The sequence below is a fragment of the Saccopteryx leptura genome, chromosome 13, assembly GCF_036850995.1.
Source record: "Saccopteryx leptura isolate mSacLep1 chromosome 13, mSacLep1_pri_phased_curated, whole genome shotgun sequence".
Taxonomy (NCBI): Eukaryota; Metazoa; Chordata; class Mammalia; order Chiroptera; family Emballonuridae; genus Saccopteryx; species Saccopteryx leptura.
In genome coordinates, this window is record NC_089515.1 from 41,915,004 (window position 1) to 41,940,268 (window position 25,265).

Here is a 25,265-nt window from a genome sequence, read left to right on the forward strand (position 1 = left end):
GTCACCCCAAAGCCTGGAGCACTGCCTGGCATGTACGTGCCAGACTCTGTTACGTTGTCAAGGAACAAATGTTTGGCCATCACAGCCTCTGCCCACACGCTGCTGCCTCCCTCCCTCTCTCCAGGCATGCCAACTGTACCACCAGCTCAAGCAGCAGGGGCAGCTTGAGTAGTTCTGAGTCCTGGGCCGGTGCCTGGGGTCACAGTGCCTTGTCAGTGGGCCACCTTGGCCATATGACCTCCACCGTCCACTCCTCCACAGATAAAATAAGGGCATTGAACTCCAACACTGTTTCTCCCCTCTTTAAAAAACTGTGCTCCCCCAAATTCTTTCTCAGCACATCCCTACCAGTCATAAAGATTGCGTTGAATTTTACTTTCTGTACTTGCATTTCCAAAAAGAGGAGCTATTTGGAATATAGCGGATATACTTTCTCAATCCACAGTCCTGTCTGACTCCCAAGTCTAATGCTCCTTCAGGGGAGTTGAGATTTTTTTTTTTTTTTTTTTTGTATTTTTCTGAAGCTGGAAACGGGGAGAGACAGTCAGACAGACTCCCGCATGCGCCCGACCGGGATCCACCCGGCACGCCCACCAGGGGCGACGCTCTGTCCACCAGGGGGCGATGCTCTGCCCCTCCGGGGGTCGCTCTGCCGCGACCAGAGCCACTCTAGCGCCTGGGGCAGAGGCCAAGGAGCCATCTCCAGCGCCCGGGCCATGTTTGCTCCAATGGAGCCTTGGCTGCAGGAGGGGAAGAGAGAGACAGAGAGGAAGGAGGTGGGGGGTGGAGAAGCAAATGGGCGCTTCTCCTATGTGCCCTGGCCAGGAATCGAACCCGGGTCCCCCGCACGCCAGACCGACGCTCTACCGCTGAGCCAACCGGCCAGGGCCGGAGTTGAGATTTTTAATGCCCAGAAGCATCTCTTTTCTTCTGGTCAGACACTCCGAGTTTTCCTCTGGGGAGTGACCCTTTCTCCATATGAAATTGTCTTAGAGAGACTGTCAGTGACAGTGTCCTGTCCCCTCCTGGCCACAGGGTGAGCACACAAGCCACCTGCCCACCCAGTGCTCCCTCTTTCTGAAGGCGACCTTTGAGCTTTGTCTCGGGGATTAAGCACGGTGCCTGTAGACAGTGATGCCTACGGAAGCTGCCCACCGGTTTCTGCCACCCAGGTCCCCGAGGTCGCCCTGGCCCCTGGTCCTTTCACAGCTCGGCCGTGTCTACTTCAGTTCTCCCGGTTGAACAGCCCCTGCTGAATTCCGTGTCCGAGTCAAGTTAGATTCTGTTTCTTGCAACCAAAGAACCCCAATGGCTACAGAACTCTGTCCATGGAGAGTCAATAACCTGGTGATAGTTGAGGTCTCTTTTTACCTCTAACAATCTGTGATTCAGATTAGCCCCACCTACCAGAAACCACAAGGCATCCAAGTCAAGATTTAGAAGAAGAAAAAGGTAAACCCAAAAGCTATAGAAAGAAGAGGTTTAAAAGTCTGGGGTAGGTTGCATTACGGCTTAACAAACATTCACTCTCCTGAGGAGAGAGACAGGCTTCCCCACCACACACGTGCTGACCGTATAGTATGCTTTGGCCAACAGAAGGTGGGTGGGAGAGTGCTTGTTCTGAGTCCAGGCTTCAGCCTCCTTCCACGTTTCTGCAAACCCCTCTGGGAGCTTTCCACCTCCCCCGGGAGGGGAGAAGGAGAGTCCTATGAAGCCAACTTGAACCCGTTTCTCAACCTGGAGAAGCTGAGCCCTAAACCGGTATTTTTCAACTGCTGGTTCATGAACCAGTCTGCCAGAAATTTTGTGCTGGTCTGCGAAAGAGTTAGCCACCCTGATGTTGTATAAAGATTATAGACTCAATGATCTTAATGACAAAATTCACTTATGCTCAGGATGATTTCTGCCTTAGCAGTCCCTGAAATAATTCTCCTATTTTCACTGGTTCCCAAGTGTAAAAAGGTTGAAAACCACTTCTCTAGACACCCGGCAGATGCATGAATAAGAAATAAATGCTTGCCGTGAGATTTTTAAGGGTGTTTTTTTTTGTTGTTGTTCTTATGCAGCGTTATTATGGCAATAGCTGACTAATACAGGGCGTCCTTGAGTTATGACAGTCTCGACATAACGATGTTTTGAGTTTACGATGCTCACTCCCATAAAAACTTAAAATTGAGACGTGAGCGTTTTGGCTTACACTGTTAGCGTCGCACTTAAGGACTACATGGGCAAACTAGTTTGGTTGTGCGTGGCAGCAAAACACTCACTGACTCGGAATATGAGGAAGGGAGCTGGTGTCCCCCCGGTACACTTACCGACACCATTTTGGACTGTTAAAAGTGCAAGTGTTCCGTTTGTGTTAGGCTAGGTTGTGTTTTTTTGTTGTTTTTTTTTTTACAGAGGCAGAGATAGACAGGGACAGACAGACAGGAACGGAGAGAGATGAGAAGCATCAATCATCAGTTTCTCGTTGCACGTTGCGACTTCTTAGTTGTTCATTGATTGCTTTCTCACATGTGCCTTGACCGCGGGCCTTCAGCAGACATAGTAACCCCCTGCTGGAGCCAGCGACCTTGGGTCTAAGCTGGTGAGCTCTTTGCTCAAGCTGGCGACCTCGGGGTCTCGAACCTGGGTCCTTCCGCATCCCAGTCCGACACTCTATCCACTGCGCCACCACCTGGTCAGGCCTAGGTTGTGTTTTAACTGACACCAAAATTCAGGTGATGTCACTGTCGTAGGAACAGAGCTGTGTCACAACCCGAGGACCCGCCCCCCCGTACAGATCGTCTGTGATTTCAGCCAATGGTAAGCTTCGCCAGTCTGGGACGGGGTTAATGGAAGTCCTACCTGCTACTCTGAGCTGGTTGGAGGCACAGGTTCTGCAGGGGAGCACCTGGAACTCCTCCGCCTGGTACATGGAGTAGTCGGTACTGGCCACGACCACGGTGTCCCCGGGCTGCCACGACTGCACGTCATCTTCCAGGGTCAGGAGAGTGCTGTTGACATTGGCGTCGATGGCGACGGTGAGTTTGGGCCTCACTGTAACCCAAAGCAGGAGGGACTGAGATATTATTGCCCTTTGCCCTTTGGCAAACTTTGGACTGCCCACCACTTCCCTTCGCCCTCCCTAAGTAAGTAAATGCCAGGTTTGCCTATCCAAAACCCAAATCGCCATGCTTGCTCCTTTTCAGCCTGGGTACAGGTTTTTTTTGAAGTCAACAAAAAAGCCCTACCAGAAAAAGAGCCATTCATTAGCTCTGGGCAGAGGAATTTTCCACTAAGTTCTCAGCCGGAGTTAAATGCGGCTGTCTCACCACACCCACTTTGCTCAAGATGTAAAACAAATATAGTTCCTCTCAACTATTATTTACAGTAGCTGTAAGGCTTTTCCCCCACAAAGACCTCGCGTCCCTAATGACTGCCTTCCGGGGATGGCCAAGTGCCGGCCATTTCCAGATTTCCAGCCTCTTCTAACAAGCATCCCAGAGACTTGGTTTAAAATAATAGCGCCCTCCGAGGCCAGGAGCCGGGTGTCGGTGTCGGTGTGGGTGCCGGGCAGGGCTGCAGAAAGGTCGGCTCTGTCCACTGCACCCTGGCTTTCTCGGACCAGGCCCTTCCCCTTCCTGACGGACAAATGGGCCAGGTGGGGTCTGCCGACTCCTGCCAACTCCGAGCACCCTCCCACTTCTCCTGTGTCATTACCAGCTTGGCGGGAGCTCTGTGTCTTAGAGGCCGCGGACCCAGCCATCCCAATCTATGACCCCCCCAGCTCAGAGAGCACAGCCGTTGCTGCATTTCTGTCCCCGACAAAGAGCTGCTTACCGGGCCGCCCACACAGGAACCGCACACGGTATCGCTGGCAGGCGTGGCCCGGGTCGTAGCACACAAACCTATAATCCTGGCCTCTTTTGTAGACAACCTTGGTGGTGAGGTTAGCTCCATCCACTGTCGTGGCCTGGGAATGGCACGGAAATTACAGAGCAAAGTCATTTTTTTTTTTTTTTTTTGTAAAGAAGGAAGGTGATGATTAATGCTATAAACATATACTCTCACAAGTCTAAAATTGTCCCTGAAGCAAGACGTATGTACAATGGCTTGAGACTATTGTTCCAACAATTGCCCCTGGTGTTGTTACGAAGTTGCGGGGTGGATCTATCTCCTTGCCTGGGGTCCTGCAGTCTCGGTATCCAGACCAGTGATTTACTGTGCATCGCTGGGTAAACATTTTAAGGAGAATCACTATAAGCAGACACTCTCCTAGGAGCTGGGCTGCCTACTCACAGCTGTACCACCACCACCTGCACCAGGAACGGTGGCCGACATGAAGACGCACTATTATTATATTCAACCCACTGGTGATTCCAGAGCACATGGGGACTCTTTAAAAATGCTCATGCCCAGGCCCGATCCTCAAGTCTCAGATCTGATTGTGGCTGGATGTGGCCAAGGGCCTCAGAGCTTTTCAAAGCTGCCCTGGTGATTCCAACAGACCATGAAGTTTGAGAACCGCCTCGTTGTAGCAATGGAGCGATATTGTTCGCATATATTATCTCATTCCATCTTTGTGGCAAAACTGTGAGGTCTTTGCCGGGTTTACAGATACAGAAACAGAGACTCAGAGAGGCTGAGGAACTTGCCCAGGGTCACAGAGCCAGCTAGTGAGTGGCACGGACAAAATTTCAAATCCAGACTCATCCAACTACAAAGCTTAGAGTTGCTGCTCCCTTAGGGACTCCCAGACTAGTGTCTGTGGCCCTTAGGGACTCCCAGACCAGTGTCTCTCTGTGATGTCTATCCCCTCCTAGTGATCGTGGCTCTGGGGAGGGCAAGGACCAGGTTTTCCCGGCCTTCCTGCTCCCAGCATCCAGCCCGGAGCTTGACACAGAGTGGGGTCTCAGTTGACGGGTGTGTGTGTGTGTAGGGGGGGGGGGTGCTGACAGATGAGCAGTCTCAGGCCAGGTAGAGAATGCGGGCAGCGAGCCCCGAGGACGGGGACGGCTGATCCCTGCCAGCTGGGGCTCCTCCTGGGGCTGGGTGTGTGGAGACTGGCTGTCATCAGAGACAGGCAATTCCCAGCGAGGGCGACAGCTGCTGTTCCCCTTGGCACAGAGACCAAAGGCACCAGGGCTGGGGAGATAGGGAGTCAAGGGATAGTAGTCAACCTAAAAACGGGGAGGGGGTGCTTTTTAGGAAATATTGTTTTGAACCCAGTTGTCTTTGGCTTTTAGAAGGAGAGCCATGCGGACATGAGTTCAGCCATAACTGAAATGCAGCCTTTTCCGACGAGCGACATACGCGCTGTCCCCGCGGGTGGTCCCCACAGCCACCAGAGAGGCAGGGGCTGCCGATGAGCTCTTCCAGGGCAAGACGAAGGCTCACGGGGTTTAGAAGCTCAAGGTCACTTGACCACCACGCCCAGTACCTCTAGCTCTCTGAGGCCACCTGCTCTTCTGTGGGAGACCCCACAGTATTGAAAACTGAGCTGAACACATCAGCAGATCGAGCTAGACATTTTTCAAGGTACAAAATCCAACCGCAATGTCAACAAAACAGCTGCTCAGATCTGCCACTTTTTCTTTCTCTTTCCTTCTTTCTTCTTTCTTTTTTTCCAAGTGAGAAGAGGGGAGATAGAGCGATAGACTCCCACATGACCCCTGACCGGGATCTGCCCAGCAACCCCCATCTGGGGCCATGCACACAACTGAGCTATTTTTAGCTCCTGAGGCAGAGGCTCCAGGGAGCCATCCTCAGAGCCCAGGGCCTATGTGCTCAAATCAACGGAGCCATGGCTGCAGGAGAATAAAGGGGAGGGAGGGAGGGGTGGAGAAGCAGATGGTTGCTTCTCCTGTGTGTCCTGCCAACTAGGAATCAAACACAGGACATCCACACGCCAGGCTGACGCTCTACCACTGCGCCACCCCACCAAGGCCTCTCTTTCCTTTCTCTAACGCGAAGACCTCAGTGTTGGATCCCAGAGTACACAGGGCTCTCTCCCTGGTCAGGGGGCTGAACTGCACTTTACATAGACACAGTTTCATTGTACTTCATAATGATTAATAACCATAAAATAACTGGCAGTACTACCAGTCTTATAATAAAATAAAGTAATTTTCCCATAAAACAATTGATAGGCGCTCACTGTGGGTCAGGCTCTTCATGTATTGTCGCGTTAAAACCACAAAATAATCCCACCGGGGAACAATTGTTATCCCCGTTTTTCCATGGGAGGAAATTGAGACATTAAGTTACAGAACTGGACCTATCTCTTTGACCAGAACAGAGTGTGAAGTACCCAGAATACAACATTTTAGCTGGCCAGGGTCTAAGTGGCGTGCCCAGGCAGAGTCAACACCCAAGAGGTAAAAAATACACACAGGTGTGTTTTTCACCAGTCTCCTCCGCTAGCTGCAAGCTTTGAGTCAAGTTTTAATTTTTTTTGGCCCAGAATTAGCTTCGACCCTCAGGGAAGAGCCTGAGTCCATGGTGGGAACAGTGACTGGAGGAGAGAGGGAAATGCTTGAGGAAAGATGTCTTCCCGGCAGGGAGAGGTGGGCTTCTAACAACAGTGGTCTGGAGCCCACAGTGGGCAAACAGCACGAGACATTTGTGGGACATGTGAGCATCCTGGGAGGACTTCCGGAAATGCTCAGGGGCAGGGGAGGGGCAGCGTCTAGCGAAGGGCGGGACTTCCTGTAGCCAATGAGCTGGAGGAATAAGACTATGGCCACTTCAGAATGAAAGCTGGGACGCCAAGGGTTGCAAGAGAAAACTGGAATTAAATCTGGGAAGTATATGCTTTTGTGTGTGTGTGTGTGAGGGGGGGGGGCAGTGCCTTTTGATTCTGTTGGACCCAAGAAGGGTCTACAACTTGCAATTAATTTGGGTAAACACTTCTCAGTAATGTCGGGGCCACATGAATGAAAAGCTCTGCCCAGTAAGGAGGAAGTCTTCTCGACTTTGCTGCCTGCACGACAGAGTGTCCGCCCTTGGGAAAGCAGTCCCTTGTCCACTGTCCCTGCACAGTCAGATGACCTGCAGTTAGATGACCTGGGAGAAGGTTTTTGTTGTTGTTGTTGTTGTTTTGTTTGGCTGAAAGAGGATAAAATGGGTAGAGGGTATCTTTCTCAAATGACTTCTAATTCTGCATCAAGCTTATAAGTGGCCTACCTCTTGTTTTGGAGCAAAACCGGGCATAAGACTATAAATGCCACTCACTCTGTCTGTGTCTCGGTCTTTCCTGTTGTGCATTGTGTCCACAGCCTCACAGCTGGGCTGCTGAGCTGTGAGGGCTGCATGCTTACTCAACACTTCCCTGATGAGAAAGTGTCCAGGTCCCTTTAGATAGGCTAACGACAAGGGCAGGTCCTGAGCCAACATCACCCATCTATGAACTCTGGCATCCACTCAGGAGAACCAGGCTGTGGGTGGGTGTGCTCGCCACCTGGGCTAGGCTCAGAACTCTGGCATCCACTCAGGAGAACCAGGCTGTGGGTGGGTGTGCTCACCACCTGGGCTAGGCTCAGCCTGCACCCCGCATCCCTGCACCGTACACCCCACACCCCGTACACCAGCTGGATCCTGTGCACTCAGGGTCCCAAAGGAGATAAGTTGAGAAGTGAGACCGAGTTAAGTCTAACCCATCTCTGCGCTGGGCGCTCCGCCGTGGCACAGAAGCAAGGTGAGGAGCGGGAAAGGACTCGTCAGCAGGATCCAGGAGAGAATCTGAGTCCGGCTCTGGGACTCAGTAGCCAGGAGGCGGGAGCCGATCGTGAGCCTATAACGTGGGAATGTTCGTCTCTTGGCCATGAGACTCACACCACTCAAATGGTGAGAACATCTGAGATCTACAGGCTCTTCCTCAAAATAACCACGCGATTGATTGTCGGAGTTGGTACCTGTATATCAAGCGGGCGATTGCAGATTTTTCCTGGATGAGCTGCCCGGAGGTCTGAAATTTTCTCTCCACCTTTGGTGTGTGGCAGTTTGTTATGGTCGAACCACTCTGTCCACTCCACGTCTAGGCAGAAAGCAAAGAGCCGAGTCAGACAGGAAGGCCTGGGGAGGGGGGGTCGCAAGTCACGCTAAGCGTCACCCCCACACCCCCCTCTATACAACAGGATGGAGTGCCACCTGTCTGGAACTGCACCAGCTGGAGAACAATTTGCCACCTCCCCCAACTTTTAATTAAAAACACCTCTCACTTTATAAAAGCAATAGATATTCTTCATTATTGCAAAAAGGAGAAAGAGGAATCTGTGTATCCAAGCATTGCTGCCTCTGCACTCCGGCCCCCGTGTGTGGGCTCCCCGAAGGCCAGGTGCTAGTAGTCCTGCTTGTATTTCCTGTTCAGTGTCATAGGCTGGCATGGAAAAGGTATTCCATGAGGGAATAAAAATCGCCCCTCTGGGCTATTGGCTACATCAGCTTGATGATTCAAAGATAAATTTAGGATGCAACTTTAGCTTCCTCTCCCACGGTTAAGTGGTCTTTCTGGTGCAAGAGAAAAAAAATCCTCGTTCTGTAAAGACAGTATGTCCTGGCCTTTTGTCCAAATGTTAGATCTTACCAAACAATCCCAAGTGCCTCACCTTGAACCCATTCACTGGATGAAGAAACGTTGAAGTACTCGCCATGCTCTGAGCGGAACAGTTTGAACACACGGGCAGCAGCGGAGCCGCGATGACCTGTCAGAGACCAGACATTTAGCACCAGACGAAACCCCACATCCAGAGGGGTGTGAGTCTAAGATGGAGGGAGCTCTCTACACACAGGGATCTTGAACTGTGTCTTTTTTTAAAAAAAAAGAGCTTCAAGCCAATCTTCCCACTTGGGAAGCAGATTACTGTCTCCTCTTTTGCTTCGGGTTTGTAAGCTGAACCGCAGGGCCCCACACGTCTGTAGTTTGGAGCCCCGTCATTTCTCGTGTGGATTTCCACTCTCCAATTAGACCCGCCGGTGCCTTCCACACCCTTCTCTGGGCAGAGGAAGCTGCCGTTATAAAGGCCCATCCAAAGTATCTTTTTAGCTCAATTACGCCTGCTGGCTGTGTCCCAGTTCCTGTATTTTTTCTGTCACTTGTTTTGGATTAAGTTGTTAAGAAAAATAATAAACAAAGCCACTTGTAAATGGAGCTGGAGCTGCCCATAGGAAATGCCTTGCACATCTAGTACCTCCAATCTTTGGGATGTCAAAACAGCAAAATAACCTTTGGACAGGGCTGAAGACATCCTTGTGTCCCAAAGAACTGTTTGCAAAGATAATAAAGCAAATATGATGACTACTAGACTGATGGCTACCAACTGAAAATGGAAAACATTGTTTAGGCCCTGGCCAATTGGCTCAGTGGCAGAACATCAGCCCGGCATGTGGATGTCCCGGGTTTGATTCCCAGTCAGGGCGTACAGAGAAGCAACCATCTGCTTCTCCACCCCTCTTCCTCCCCCTTTCCTTCTTTCTCTCTCTCTCTTCTCCTCCTCTGGCAGCCATGGATCAATTGGTTCAAGCACAGTGGCCCTGAGTGCTGAGGATGGCTCCCTAGAGCCTCTGCCTTAGATGCTAAAAACAGCTTGGTTGCGAGCATGGCCTCAGATGGGCAGAGCATCAGCCCCCAGACGGGAATTGCCAGGTAGATCCTAGTTGGAAGTAATGCGGGAGTCTATGCCTCTATCTACCCTCCTCTTACTTGGTAAAGAAGGTGAAAAAACCATTGTTTAGAATTAATATCTCTATGTTATGTTTTCTGTACCAACAGCAATGTCTTCCCGCTATGGATGGACTCCGCCCACTCCTCCACGTCTCATAAATACTCAGTGCCTTTGTCTCCTAATGGGACCAATATTTTGGCTTCTGACTGAATTAATGATTCCCAAATAGTTGTTCTCATTGGTCTCAAATAACCACATGTTGTCTCTCACTTTGAAAGGCCTATTATTATTATTATTATTTATTTTTGTTGCAGAGACAGAGAGAGTCAGAGAGAGGGACAGACAGACAGGAAGGAAGAGAGATGAGGAACATCAATTCTTTGTTGTGGTTCTTTAGTTGTTCATTGACTGATCCCCCACATGTGCCCTGACCTGGGGGCCACAGCAGAACGAGTAACCCCTTGCTCGAGCCAGCGACCTTGGGCTCAAGCTGGTGAGCCTTGCTCAAACCAGATGAGCCCGCGCTCAAGCTGGTGACCTTGGGATCTCGAACCTGGGTCCTCTGCATCCCAGTCCGATGCTCTATCCACTGTGCCACCGCCTGGTCAGGCTGAAAGACCTATTATTCTTAGGTTAACAAAGTTGAAGAGCTCTCCAAAAATGTAAAATTCATCTTTTTTTGTGTGTGTGTGATAGAGACTGAGAGACAGAGAGAGGAACAAACAGACAGAAAGAGAGAGAGATTAGAAGTATTAGTTCTTCGTTGCAGCTCCTTAGTGGTTCATTGATTGCTTTCTCATATGTGCCTTGACGGGGGGGGGGGGGTGCTACATCAGAGTGAGTGACCCCTTGCTCAAGCCAACGACCTTGGGCTTCAAGCCAGTGACCTTTGGGATTAAGCCAGTGACCATGGGGGTCATGTCTATGATCCCACATTCAAGCCAGTGACCTGGCGCTCAAGCCGGCGACCTCGGGACTTTGAACCTGGGTCCTCTGTGTCCCAGTCCGATGCTTTATCCACTGTGCCACTGCCTGGTCAGGCTAAAATTTATCGTATCGATTGATTTTCAATAGTGTTGGCTTTTGCCCCTTTGATGGAACAAGGCCAATGAAGAGGCTGGTCAGTCCCTGAGGTGTTGGGAGGTGGGTCAGCCGTGCCTAGAGGGAAGACCCGAGCGTTTCCATCAGAGAGCCTGGGGCGGGGAGGGGGGACTCAGCCTTCCGCTAGTCATTTGTTACCATGATACTCAATGTGGTCTTCCACAGAAGAAGCCGGGTTTCCCTTCACTGTTAGGAAACTCCACGGGTGTCTGAAAGAAACAACAACAAAAGTGAAGTTCTTCACATGTCCGGGCCTGTGCTGGGGGCAGACATGGCACAGCACACGGGTCACGTGGGTGAGCCGCCCTCTGGGCCTTTGGGGAAGTGAGTTCCCAGGCTGGGCTTCACCTCCAGAACGTGAGCCTTCTTACAAGCCCTGGCCTTCCTGCCCGCCTGGCTCGTCTGCCGTTTACCTACTGTAAGCCTCTCGGCTCTCCTGGCCGTACACAAGGCATGAATCACAGATAAACAAGCCCAGGGACCTGCCTACGCCCACCAGGCGCACTGAGGTGCTGAAGCAAGTGCTCCGATTCCTTCAGGAAAACAAGGAAATGTGTTCCAAGAGAAGGGTTATTCCTCTCACGCCCAGGTGTTCTCGAACCAACCAAGGTAACCACAAGGAAAATGCCAGAGGCTACAGTGACAGCCCCCCCACCCTACCCCCCACCCCGGGGATCGGCAACAGGCTTTGGAAAGGAACCAGATGCCTCTTCTTATTAACGGAGAGCGAAGGAGAGAGAGAAGGTGCAAGGTTTTGGAAAGCTGTCCCATCATCTTCCCTCCAGAGGAGCGGACGCGGCTAGGGGGCAGGAAAGTCTACTGGCCCATTTTGTCTGTTCCCGAACGCCTAATATTAGCCTCTCTCTTGCTGTGAGATCACAAGAGCTTTTTACGGCCCTCAACAGCTTTTATGCTTTTAGTTTTGACCTCTGATCTTGGAAAGTAAGTCTATTATTGAGGCTGGGGATTTGACTATGCCACTCTCTGGCTTAAATCCGTCCATGGCTCCTCACTGCCCACTGGATAAAAACCGGGCCTCTTGGCATGAAGGCCTTCCCATGCCCGCCCCCCCCCCCCCCAGCCTCACGCCTCCCCCTCCCTCCATCACATACTTGCAGCTGCCTGAAAGCTACACCTCTCCCGGGGGACTCCGAACCCACTGGGCTCTCCTGGGGAATCAGCACGCACTCACCCTCCCCTGCAGGTCTACTAAAGCCCCTTTCTGCCTCCCGCTGTCTCTCTTGCTCTTGGACACCCCATCATCCTCTCGCTTAAAGTCTGCCCCCCCCACGAGAGCTCAGGACACCTAGAGCCTCACGTGAATGTCTTCTCAATAACCACTCCCAGAATGAATGAACAGGTGCAGGTGGTGGGGTCGGGTCTCAGTTCTGTAACTGATGTCAGATGCTTTGCGTCTGTCACTCAAGGTATGTCTGTACAAACGAGGGGTAAATATTCCTGCACACCTAGTTCCTTTACCCATGGGAACAGCCATAACCAAACACACCAAGCATCCGTCCTTCCCCTGGCTCTTGTTTAAAAGGAGAGAATAGTTTCTAACATTTAGTGAGTCCTTATTCTGTGCTCATATGATCACATTGAATCCTCCTAATGGTCCTTGGAGATGGCTCCCACTGTCTCCCATTTTACAGATGCAGGAACCCAGCAAAGAGAGGGTGCGTCACTTGCCTGTGGTCACACCCAATGGAAAGTGCAGCCCAGATGCAAAATCAGGTCAAATCGGGTGCCAGGTCTTGGGGCCTTAGTCACTACCTTCTGCAGCTGAGGCCCTACGTATCCAGGCCCTCACGGTTCAGCCTCTCAGTGTGTATCAATGAACTGGGCTTCTGGCTTATAAAACAGTGCTGACAAAGGAACCTTGCGATAACAAGATGTCACGTCTCTGTTGTCTTTGGCTGCTTGTATTTCCTGCCCAAACCCTTTTAGAAGGAGTAGCCCCTGGGCTGTTGGGAAGACACTGTGGACCCTGGAGCACCACCCCCCCTGCCTGCCCAGGGGATATCTGCCCAGCCAGGAAGGCTACTTTGCTCAATAGCAATAGAAAAGCCTCTGACCTGCCCCCGTGTTGCAAAACGACCGGCAGAGCTGAAGGGAAGGGCATCACCGTCTCCACACAGCCACAGGAGAGGAGACCTCAGCACTGAGCCGAGATCTGATCTAACATGATAAAAAAGGTGTGGCTACTTTAGGGCAAACGGCTTCCTCCCGGTGCCAAAGTCGGGCATGATGCTGCAGTCTAAGGTAAACAGAATTCACGGCGGAAGACATGGAAGCGCCCTTCCCGGGGGGTGCGGGCTGGGCAGGAACACTTCAGATGGTCTCTGATCCAGTGTCTGCCAATCCCCAGCATGTCGTGAGCCCGGCTGCAGAACTGAGGCACGGCTCACACACAGCAGGTGCTCAATTCATATTTTGTAAGTGGCTGCCTGAATGAATCCTAGCTTCCCTTTGAGAACAAGCCCCGATACGTCCCGTGCAGATGCAGAACAAGGCAGCAGCTTCTTAAATCCCCACTGAGGGCGGTGTGGTGGCAGGACAGGGGGCTTCTGTGGGGACGGGGTGGCCGGTGTTCTGGAGCCGGGGGGAGCAGGGGGGGAGTGAGGGGCGGTACCTGAATCCAAGGTGCAGGAAGTGCTTGCTGCCCAGCCTGGTCATCGCCTTCCTGGCCGTGTCATCCAGGTTCCGGGACCCTTCGTCGTTCACTGCGACAGACAGAATCCTGCCGCTGGGCACCGCGTTCAAATACTGGACCAGACGTTCGCTCTCCTTCTTGAATCTGTAGGTGTCAAACCTGAAAAGGGCAGCGAGAGGGGATGTTATAGTCCTGACAGCAGCCAACAAAACCCGAGAGGACTTCATGTCTTTCTTTGCAACAACCAAGGTGCCCCCCCCCCCAGAGGTGCCCAGGGCTCTCTGATTTTTTTAAAGAGAGAAGTTTTCATTACAGCAAAATCTGAGCACCTCAAACTGGACACCAGTCACCCACCTTCGTACACTTCAAACACCCATGAAGCACAGCTCTCTAAAAATCTACACCACCGGTGACAAAAATTTACAAAGGAGAGACGGTTTTGTAACGATGGCAACCCCCCCCCCCCATGTCGGCTCTAAAGATTTTGTGCAGCTGCAATGGAAATTCCAAACGGAATTTGTCTTGGGACTTGACCACCAAAATAGTTCTAGAATGAATCTAGAAAAAATAAACCAGTGTGAATAGCCAAGATTTTGGAAAAGAAAAACTGGTGAGGGGGCAGTTGCCGGATAGGTGCTTCTGAGTCATTGTTTGCATAACCCGGTCCGACCCGCCAAGGCCCCTCCCCAGGAATCGGCAGCGGCAAGCCTGCCGTGTCTCCGCGCCCTGTGCCCACGCCGCATGCCCGCTCCTGCCTCCACTCACTCGGCCTCACCTCCCCGCTACTTAATCAAATGCTTACTGCCTTTCTAGCACACACCTATGTTATTATCCCTCCAGGTAATCTCAGGCTACTGTAGCCTGCATTTATGTGTGTGTTTAATGTTCATTATCATCTTGACTCAGACATATTCAGCTATCAGATTCTTGAGGCCGCTGACACATATTTTAAGTCAGGAGTCCCCAAACTACAGCCCGCGGGCCGCATGCGGCCCCCTGAGGCCATTTATCCGGCCCCCCTGCAGCACTTCCGGAAGGGGCACCTCGTTCATTGGTGGTCAGTGAGAGGAGCACTGTATGTGGCGGCCCTCCAATGGTCTGAGGGACAGTGAACTGGCCCCCTGTGTAAAATGTTTGGGGACCCCTGCTTTAAGTAAAGGAGATAGGGGTGGAGGGCAGGTGTTCTGTCTTTGGAGCCTTCACGGCAGCTGTCTGGAAAGCTTCTCATTCCCAACTTCAATAATGAATTTATCTTAAGGTTGGCTTACTGCAAATAATGCTACTAAACTGATATAAGAAGCAGAGCTAGCACAGAGCGGGGGGGGGGGGGGGAGTAGTCCGGGGTGGGGGTAGTCCCTGGGGGGGGGTAGTCCCCTCTCGTGTGAAGGTAGGAGCTCTCTGACATGCTCTGTGTCAACCATGCTCATCCTGACTGCAGGCTGGGGTTGGCTCAACCCCATGCCAAGGCAGGTGGCTATCACCAAGCCACCTATGGAGGCAACATAGTGGTTAAGGGTCTGGGTCGATCTGGGTTGGAGTCCCAGCTCCCAAATTTACCAGCCTTGTGACTCTGAGCAAATTTTGCTCCTCTGAGCCTCGGTGTTTTCTTCTGTATAATGTGGATAATAACAGAAGTGAAAAACACCCTGGCTAGTTGGCTCAGTGGTTGAGCATCATCCCAGTGTGTGGATGTCCTGGGTTCAATTCCTAGTCAGGGCACACAGGGGAAGTGACCATCTGCTTCTCCACCCCTCCCCCCTTTCCTCTCCCGTAGCCATGGCTAGATTGGTTTGAGTGTATCAGCCCCAGGCGCTGAGGATGTCTCTGTGGAGCCTCTACCTCAGGTACTAAAAATAGCTCAGTTGCAAGCATGACCTCAGATAGGCAGAGCATTGGCCCCAGATGGGGCTTGCCTGGTGGATCCCAGTCGGGGTGCATGAGGGAGTCTGTCTATCTCCTCTCCTCTCACTTGGAAAAAAAAAAGTGAAAAACCTTAGCATTATTTACAATAACCAAGATATGGAAGCAACCTAAATGCCCATCAATAGATGAATGGATAAAAAAGTTGTGCACATATACAATGGAATACTACTCAGCCTTAAGAAGGGATGAAATCTTGCCATTTGTAACATGAATGCACCTAGAGTGTATTATGCTCAGTGGAGTTAGTTAGACAGAGAAAGACAAGTAACATAGTATCACTTACATGTAGAATCTAAAAAACCCAGATAAAGGAACAAGTAAAATTGAAAGGGACTCAGAGATACAGAGAACAGACTGACAGCTGCCAGATGGAAAGGGATTTGGGGGGCTGGGTGAAAAAGGCGAGGGGATTAAGAAGAGCAAATTACTAGTTATAAAAATAGTCACAGAGCCTGACCAGGAGGTGGCGCAGTGGATAGAGCTTCGGACTGGGATGCAGAAGACCCGGGTTCGAGACCTCGAGGTCGCCAGCTTGAGCGCGGGCTCATCTGGTTTGAGGAAAAGCTCACCAGCTTGAACCCAAGGTCGCTGGCTCCAGCAAAGGGTTACTCAGTCTGCTGAAGGCACGCGGTCAAGGCACATATGAGAAAGCAATCAATGAACAACTAAGGTGTTGCAACGCGCAATGAAGAACTAATGATTGATGCTTCTCATCTCTCTCCGTTCCTGTCTGTCTGTCCCTGTCTATCCCTCTCTCTGACTCACTCTCTGTCTCTGTAAAAAACAACAACAACAACAACAAAACCATTCACAGGGAAGCAAAGTACAGCATAAGAAATATGATCAATAATATTGTAATAACTATGGATGATCAGAGGTGGGTACTCGACTTACCGGGATGATCACTTTGTAAAGTATATAAGTGTCTAACCACTATGTTGTACACCTGAAACTAATATAATTTTGACTAACAATAACTGTAATTTTTTTAAAAAGAAAGAAAAGTAAAAAAATAAAAATAAATAAATAAAGAAGGCCTGGGCTTAAAAGGGGCAGATTTTCTTAGAGGAAGATGGTGCGGGGCGCAGCCTGAGCCGGGAAGGCCCTGCGCCACGCGGCAGACGGATGGGAGAGGAAGAAGCAGCCTCGGGCGCCATTGCAGCCGTACATCTTCCCGGGGAATTTTTGTTAAAAGACCTAACCAATGGCGACCTTAACTTGGTAGAAAGAAGAAACCAGGGTTTTCCTGCAGGGCTGACTCACATGGCATGAGCGAAGCAGCAGACACAGCTTGGAAGCCCAGGGTCTAGTCAGAGGGTCTAAAGGAGTCCGCAAGGAGCTCCCATCTGCAAACAGCCGCTAGACACTTACTATTTATGAACTGAGGGCCCTCAGTTCCTCTTGGGGAGTCCAGCTCAGCAAATTAACTCCTTATCAAGGTTCACATCAAATAAATGTCCCATCTTGGGTCCTTTCGGTCAGGATAGACCACAAACGGGGTGGTGGTCCCCCAGATGAGCACAAAGTTGAACATTCCTACAGTGTTTGTGTCACAGCCGTGTCAAGTTGTAGCCACAGCAATGCTGTAACCGCAAAGCATTGCTCACACGTGTGCGGTGATGCTGGTGTAAGCAAACCCACTGAGCTGCCTCTCATATAAAAGTATAGCGATGCAATTATGTACAGTATAATACTAGATCATGATTAGATACAACTATGTTATTGATTAGTACATTTACTACATTATAATTTTGTCATTATTTTAGAGTGTACTCTTTCCACCTGTAAAAAGAGTTGGCTGTATTTTGTGTTTGCTGTATTTTGTTTTCCTCATACTTTCGTGTCTCTTGATTGCATCATTTTCTCTTGCGCTTGATTTCGTGTTGTTTTATAAACTTAGTGTTGCCTAAGTGCACAGTGTTTATAAAGCCTAGAGTCGTGTACAGTAATTGCCCAGGTCTTCACATTTACTCATCAATCTCACCCCCTGACTCACCCAGAGCAACTTCCAGTCCCGCCAGCTCCGTGCATGGTAAGGGTCTCGGGTGCACCATTTAAAAAATCTTTCATAGGCCCTGGTAATTGGCTCAGTGGTAGAGTGTCGGTCTAGCATGTGGATGTCCCAGGTTCGATTCCTGATCACAGGAGAAGAGACCATCCCCTTCTCCACCCCTCCCCCACCTCCTTCTTTCTCGCTATCTCTCTTTTCCTCCCACAGCCATGGTTCAATTGGTTAGAGCGCATCAGCCCTGGGTGCTGAGGATGGCTCTGTGGAGCCTCTGCCTCAGGTGCTAAAAATAGCTTGGTTGTGAGCATGGCCTCAGATGGGCAGAGCATCAGCCCCAGATGGGGGCTGCTGGGTGGATCCTGGTTGGGGTTCATGCGGGAGTCTGTGTCTCCCTTCCTCTCACTTGGAAAAGAAGAAAATAAATAAAATCTTTTACACCATATTTTTTAAATTAATTAATTTATTTATTTTTTTGTATTTTTCTGAAGCTAGAAACGGGGAGAGACAGTCAGACAGACTCCCACATGCGCCTGACCGGGATCCACCCGGCACGCCCACCAGGGGGCAACGCTCTGCCCACCAGGGGGCGATGCTCTGCCCCTCTGGGGCGTCGCTCTGCCGCGACCAGAGCCACTCTAGCGCCTGGGGCAGAGGCCAAGGAGCCATCCCCAGCGCCCGGGCCATCTTTACTCCAATGGAGCCTCGGCTGCCGGAGGGGAAGAGAGAGACAGAGAGGAAGGAGAGGGGGAGGGGTGGAGAAGCAGATGGGCGCTTCTCCTGTGTGCCCTGGCCGGGAATCGAACCCGGGACTTCTGCACGCCAGGCCAACACTCTACCACTGAGCCAACCGGCCAGGGCTACACCATATTTTTATTGTACCTTTCCTATGTTTAGATACACAAGTATTTCTCACTGTTACAACTGCCTACAGCATTCAGTACAGTAACATGCTGTACAGGTGTGTAGCCCATGAGCAACAGGCTAGACCATATAGCCGAGGTATGCGGTGGGCTGTACCGTTTCGGTGTGAGTGACTCTGTGATCTGCACGAGGATGAAATCGTCTAGTGATGCACTGCCTGCTCTGTTCCCATCGCTGTCTGCATCCTTACCCCCCTGCTGGCTCTTCTGTGTCTGAGAACATCACGCCCTTTCTCACTTCTGGCCCCGGCACCTGCCACTCTCGGTTGGACATTCGTCCCCTGACAAGGCCTCACCGCAAAGCTTTCAGCTCAAATGCTGTTGCCTTGCCCTTTCCCAACTACCTGATGCCAGCGATCTTCCCTGGTGACTCTGCTGTTCACTGTGTCTTTTTTCCCTCATTGTGGATCACCATAATCTGAGCTTATGTTGTGTGTGCATGTGTGTACCTGTGCGTGTCTGTGTGTGCTTGTTCCTGTTTTAGTTCAGCTTCTCTGGGCCGATGCCTGACGAGGGAGAGACGTGGCTCCCTGAGGTCAGATTTCTGTCTGATTCCCTCACTGCTCTGCTCCCAGCTCCGGGACCGTGTGATCTAGGGCACCAGCTCAGGGAGCGTCTGCCGAACGGAGGAGTCTGTCTTTCAGTGGAGACCAACCTTACCGGTCAGAATGGATGACTGTCCCCGATTTGGGGTCGATGACGTGAACAATGACTCCACGGTGGCCCCAGCTCCTTTCAAAAAAATAGCCTCCTTCCTCCATGCCGCCCGGGTTAAGAGTCTTGTTCAGAAACGTCCAAGAGAGCTTCTTCTGTCCGTGCAGCTCCAGGGTGCCTCCTGGGCCGACCCCGATGTACTTCAGGCCAAAGTAAGGGTCCGGCTGAAGACCTTCGTCCGCCCTGCGAGAGAAGACAGCTCTCCTGGTCAGCTGACACCTCGCTTTCCTGGACGCTAAACCCAGCGGGGATCTCACTGCTCCCTGACCCCCCTTACAGGGTGACGTCACAAGGTCAGGGGAAATGGCCTTACAATCCTATCTTCCTAAGCCAGACCAAAATGAGGTCAAAAGGCCAAGTGGAAACACACAGCTTTAGTTTATATGTTGGCACATCTTCTCAGGGCAAAGTATTTGCTGTTTTGGTCCATAACACACATGGACTCACCTGGACACAAACTGCCTACCCTTGTGTGTTCTTAGCTACCGCTACTTAGGCCTCCGAGTCCTTTGAGAGAGCACAGACAGAGGCAAACACTGCCGAAATTTATTATGTAAACACAGAGCCTCCCTGAGATGGGACATGATTGGAGGCGGCTGAAAGGCTGGCGTGGACTCTCTACCTTAAGTACAGACCTAGGATACAACAGTAAAGTGTCCCGTGTACCCACCTGTCCAGCTCGCCCCCATCACTGACATCTCCTGTTCATGATTACAATCTGTGCACTGTGACCCCGTCACACACTAAAGTCTGGTCAGCTCATCCCAATCTCTCCTTTAGAAAGCCTCCCTCCCAGCAGATCCAAGACTAGCGTTTGACCCACGGATACTGTCTACCCACCTGCCATACAAAACGATACTGAAATTGCCCTGGAAAGGGCAGAGGGCGCTCCCAGCATGCAGCTCTCCTCCGTCGTCAATCAGGATGTGCCGGGTACGCAAAATAATGGTCTCCTCGTGATCTTTAACGACCAGCTTTCCTGAGGAGGTAGGAACGGGGTAAGGTTTAAGAACACTGAGCGGTATGGGTGAGGTTCCAGCAGAACCGAGGGCAGGAGTCCCAGGCCCCCACTTCATCCAGGCAGGCAAGGAACACGTTGTTTAAACACCTCTGTGCTTGCTGTGCTTACAAGGGCTTTTCTCTTCTCACTGGCTTGCAACGTGTACACAATGCCTGCTTGATTTACTGCCGTCCCTACATGCATGGCATTCGATCGGCAAGCCTCTTAAGGCAGGCTAAGCTGGCATGCTCAGAGCACCAGGAAGGACTTTGCTCTGTAAAGGCTTCTTTCTCTATGTTTGGACCTTAGACAAGCCGTTCTTAAGTGCTCAGCGCTGATGGTTATCTTAAAAAAGAACCAGGCCCTGGCCAGTTGGCTTAGCGGTAGAGCATTGGCCCGGCATGTGGAAGTCCCGGGTTTGATTCCTGGTCAGGGCACACAGGAGAAGCACCCATCTGCTTCTCCACCCCTCCGCCTCTCCTTCCTCTCTATTTCTTTCGTCCCCTCCCACAGACAAGGCTCCATTGGAGCAAAGTTGGCCTGGGCGCTGAGGATGGCTCCTTGGCCTCTGCCTCAGGCCCTAGAATGGCTCCGGCTACAACAGAGCAATGCCCCAGATGGGCAGAGCATCGCCCCCTAGTGGGCATGCTGGGTGGATCCCAGCCAGGTGCATACAGGAGTCTGTCTGTCTGTCTGCCTCCCTGCTTCTCACTTCAGGGAAAAAAAAAAAAAAAAAAGGAACCAGCTGCTCTGACAACATGAACCCAAAGCCCATGATCTCAGTTCTGTCCCTCTGACTCCCATCTGGGAGGCTCTGAGATAGCAGAAGAATGAGAGACTGGGGCAGAGACTGGCTTACCTCCGTCCGAGATGTGGATGGAGTGGACAGTGGCAGACGAGGTCAGCAGGAGCGCTCTGCCCTGGCTGATGTACACATGGTGGTTCCGGTCATGGCCAGGGTTCCAGGGCTGCAGCTCAGGGCTCTGGTCGGGGCACTCGGCTGCCACTGTCAAGGACAGAGAGATCTCATGGCTCCCACGCACCAAGATTGCCACAGACCACAGCAGGGGGCACCTCACGCATCTCCGTGGCTCATGCCTCCTCCCGACTAGAACTGAAAGCAAAGTCTGAGAGAGCAAGGAGACCCTGACGTGGGCGCCAGGAGACCGGGGTCCAGCCCCACGTCTTTTCATTGGTTCATCACGTGTCTGTGGACGAGTCACCTCCCCAAGCCCCAGCCCCGCACCGCCCTCCTCCATGCTCACATCTGCCGCATTGTCGGCCCTCAGAAGAGACTCACACTCTTTCTGTTTTATTGCAACAGCTCTTCCAGCTGTCGTAAACCCCAGGGAAGTCAAGCAGTGATCAAGCAAGAAAAAAAATGTGGCCTTGCTTATCAGCAAACTTTCTGTTTTGACGTAGAGCAGGGTTACCAGGGTGAACAGGAGGTGTCTGCTCTGTCACTCTGCAGCCCTTGGGGGGCCTGAGGGCTACGGGCCAGCGTCCCCCCGAGGGCCTTCTCAGGCTCAGTGTCCGTCCGTCCCTGGGTTCGTCTTCAGACAGGTCAAGTGCTGGCTGGCTTTCGGCAGAGGACAATCAGAGGCCCTGGGCTGCCCTCCACCTAGTCCTAGACCTGGGGTGTCCGTTTGCAAGGAGGTGACTCCCCAGTTGTGCTGGAAACATGAGGCCAACTGGCGAGCCCAGTGGCCCAGGCAGGGAGCCACGAGCTGGCTGAGCAAGAATCATTCTAAATCCATGGGCAAAGCCTCAGGCCTCCCCACCCATACCTCCAGGGCAGCGCTGACTGCCCCTGCCCTCTCCAAGGGCGTGCTTGTGCGTCACTCTGCACCTGGGTTTGAAGGCGGTCAGCCTGACCCTTCGGACTCTCCTGTCCTCAAGAGCACGAGCCCAGCAGCTCTGACCCCACAGTGGTCACAAGCTCGGCCTTCGACTTGTGAAAGCGCCTTCGCTGGACCTGGATGCTTCAGCTCTCGGTGAAGGTCAATTTCAGTGGGTGTCCATTTGAGTGGCTGGAAATGGTCAATGCCTGTACGCTGCACAATCACCATGGCAACCGCCCCTCCCAGGAGGGGCCGCGGGAATCAGGGTGAGAGTGAATGGAAGCCCGACCTACTTGGACCATAAACGGCCAGGGCTGGCGTCTGCATCCCTCTGACGTCAGAGAAAAGCACAGACCAGAGGGAGCCAGACTTCCCTCACGGTTTGTACTCAAACAGAAGAGGGGACCTAGGATAAGAGAGGGCACACCCAGGGCAGGACCCGATGAAACCTCCCCAGCGCCCCTGCTGCGATCACTCTCAGAGAGAAACCCAAAGCCAGCTCCTGACAGGCTCAGGGCCCGCTTAGTGTGTATTCCTTGAATAAACGATGGGAGGATCCATGAATGACTTCAGGCAATATTGTCAATTGTTGCATCAAATGTTAAAATGTTGATGGCTTGCTCTGTCCCCTATTGGGTCAGAACGATTCTACAAGGAATCATATTGAAGGAGTTTCAATAGTGAAGATTAGACTTCCTATCATCGTTGGGTTGAGAAAAACCAAAATATAATCTAAGGTCCTTTAACAGGCGTCCCCAAACTACGGCCTGCGGGCCGCATGCGGCCTTTATCCGGCCCCTGCCACACTTCCAGAAGGGGCACCTCTTTCATTGGTGGCCAGTGAGAGGAGCACTGTATGTAGCAGCCCTCCAACGGTCTGAGGGACAGTGAACTGGCCCCCTGTGTAAAAAGTTTGGGGACCCCTGGATAGAAGAGCATCCAGCTGAATTAATTAGAATAAATTTACTTATTTATTTTAGCAAGAGAGGAAGGGAGAGAGAGAGACAGACACAGGAATATGGACCCACTCCTATATGTGCCCTGACCAGGGATCAAATCGCAACCGCTGAGCTTCAGGGTGACGCTCCAACTGAGCCATCAGGCCAGGGCTTAGAATAATTTTTTTTTCAAAGCAATTGACTGATGGTTTTATTACTAAACCCTCTACCCCTATTTTGGTTTGTTTAATCACTATTTTCTGTACCTAGCTGAACATGCTTTGTGCTTTTGGGTGTTAAGGCAAAATCCCTCAAAGAAAAAGTTGATACCGAGATCAAAAAAGTAGATCGAAACCTTGTCCAGAGCACGTATATTTAATGTATATTGGATCTTCGGATGGAAAGGGAAGGGAACACTGACGTCAGGCGGCCCCGAGGGGGCCAGACGGCTCACAGACACGTGGCCTGTAAAATCAAAGCTGGTTGCCCACGTTTAACAAGCAGGGAACTTTTGCATAAAAATCTAGATGTCTGGCTTCTCTTAAAGATTCACAGGATCCACTTGACCAGTGTGGTTGGTGCAGTGGATAAAGTGTCAACCTAGAACAATGAGGTTGCTGGTTCGAAATCCCAGGTTTGCCTGGTCAAGGCACATATGGGAGTTGATGCTTCCTGCTCCTTCCCCTCCTTCTCTCTCTCTCTCTCTCTCTCAAATGAATTAAAAAAAAATTTTTTTTTTTTTTAAATTCACAAGCTCCTACAACAAGGGCTTCACTATCACATAGGGCAACACTTTGCCAGAACTGAGAAGAGAAGTGGGTGTCCCTTTCCAGGGGCCTAAACTCCCCAGGTGACCCTGGTCCCTGCCTGGCTAGCTGCAGTGGCTCCTCTGGACACTACGTTGTTCACCCCTGAGTCTAGTCCATCCACTGCACTTCGTGTGTGATGGGACTGAAGCCCAGAATGAGGCCTGTCTGGAATCAAGGGACGAGCAGAGACTGTCAGAGCCCTGTGGCTCCTTCACCTGCCCCCGCCCCAGCAACTTGCTTCAACTGCTCTTGGCTCACCTGTGGTCCTGTCCCCAGGGTAGCAGGCCAGGAGGAACCAGGTGACTATCAGCATCGCCTTGAAGGAACAGTCCTGCCTCCTGGCAAATCCCATCCTGGCTGAGTCTCCCCTGAAATATAAGTACACCAGGTCAGGCCTGCACTTCTCTGTGGGCTGGAGGCAGCGTTCGGGGCAGACCCACAGTCTGGGCCACGTGCACACGTGGAGAAGACAGTGCCAGGACGGGCACCCTGCAGCCGGCCGTGACTCAGCGCTGGGCAGATCGGGGCATGCCAACCCCGCCGCCGTCCCGCCCGGGTCCTGCAGCTCAGACCCTGTGAGGGATGGAATTCCATCCTGGATGCTCGAACTCCCTCCGCTCTGTCTGAAGCAGCTTTTTTTTCTTGGAAACACAGAAAAACAAAACCACTCCCACTGAACAGAAGATGGGAGTTAGATGGCGCCAACTTGCTGTGTGATCGCAGCTGATTTGATAACCTCTCTGGGCCTCAGTTTCTTAATCTCAAAAAAGATGTAAACAGACCGATTTTTTTTTTTTTTTTGGACAGATACAGAGAGTCAGAAAGAGGGACGGATAGGGACAGACAGGAAGGGAGAGAGATGAGAAGCATCAATTCTTCGTGAGACACCTTAGTTGCTCAATGATTGCTTTCTCATATGTGCCTTGACCGGGGGCTACAGCAGAGCGAGTGACCTCTTGCTCCAGCCAGTGGCCTTGGGCTTCAAGCCAGCGACCTTTGGGCTCAAGCTAGCGATCATGGGGTCATGTCAATGATCCCACGCACAAGTCAGTGACCCTGCGCTCAAGCTGGTGAGCCTGCCCTCAAGCCAGTGACCTTGGGGTGTCGAATCGGGTCCTCTACATCCCAATCCGCTGCTCTATTTACTGTGCCACCACCTGGGTCAGGCTAAACCAGGGGTCTCAAACTCGCGGCCCGCGGGCCGCATGCAGCCCGCCGAACAATTTTGTGCGGCCCGCAGACTAATCCACGAAGTTCAAAATATTTTGGATAAAATTAAGTAAGCCTAGGGGCCTACTTGTATTTTTCATTTCTCTAGCATCCTAGCTAGATATTAGCTTAGTTAACAGCAGTAGTGATGCGAACTACAGTTTCTGGTCGTTTTGTGACACTGAGTAAACTGCATGTACGATTGTGCTTGTTGTACTGATTTTTTTTTTTGTTTTCAACTGCAGTGAGAAAAGTGTTGCATAACAGTTGCCTTTTGTAGACCTAGTGCGGCCCGCCGAACGGCTGTGATCTTGCTCTGCGGCCCACATGCTGAGTTGAGTTTGAGACCCCTGGGCTAAACAGATCGATTTCTAAGCTTGACTCCAACTTTAACAGTCTATGCTTCTAAAACAAGTCTTAATAATAATATAGAAATCTCAAATATGATGCCTAGATGTTATAAACCCTCCTATGTAAACCATCCAAGGAGAAGGTGGGAGCAGAA

The 25,265-nt window shown here is 51.5% G+C and overlaps 1 protein-coding gene across 5 annotated transcripts in view; it reads right to left on the reverse strand.

Moving 5' to 3' along the window:
* CEMIP (cell migration inducing hyaluronidase 1) overlaps positions 1-25,265 on the reverse strand; it is a 154,138-nt gene that overhangs the window by 50,213 nt on the left and 78,660 nt on the right. For all 5 annotated transcript variants that reach the window (XM_066354578.1, XM_066354581.1, XM_066354582.1 and 2 more), the window contains 10 exons: positions 23,810-23,919; positions 20,823-20,969; positions 19,804-19,942; positions 18,910-19,146; positions 13,378-13,557; positions 10,884-10,954; positions 8,589-8,684; positions 7,896-8,017; positions 3,823-3,955; positions 2,848-3,039 (listed from right to left, as the gene is read on the reverse strand). In XM_066354578.1, coding sequence (XP_066210675.1) covers positions 2,848-3,039; positions 3,823-3,955; positions 7,896-8,017; positions 8,589-8,684; positions 10,884-10,954; positions 13,378-13,557; positions 18,910-19,146; positions 19,804-19,942; positions 20,823-20,969; positions 23,810-23,919 — 1,427 coding nt within the window. The remainder of the gene's footprint in view (positions 1-2,847; positions 3,040-3,822; positions 3,956-7,895; positions 8,018-8,588; positions 8,685-10,883; positions 10,955-13,377; positions 13,558-18,909; positions 19,147-19,803; positions 19,943-20,822; positions 20,970-23,809; positions 23,920-25,265) is intronic.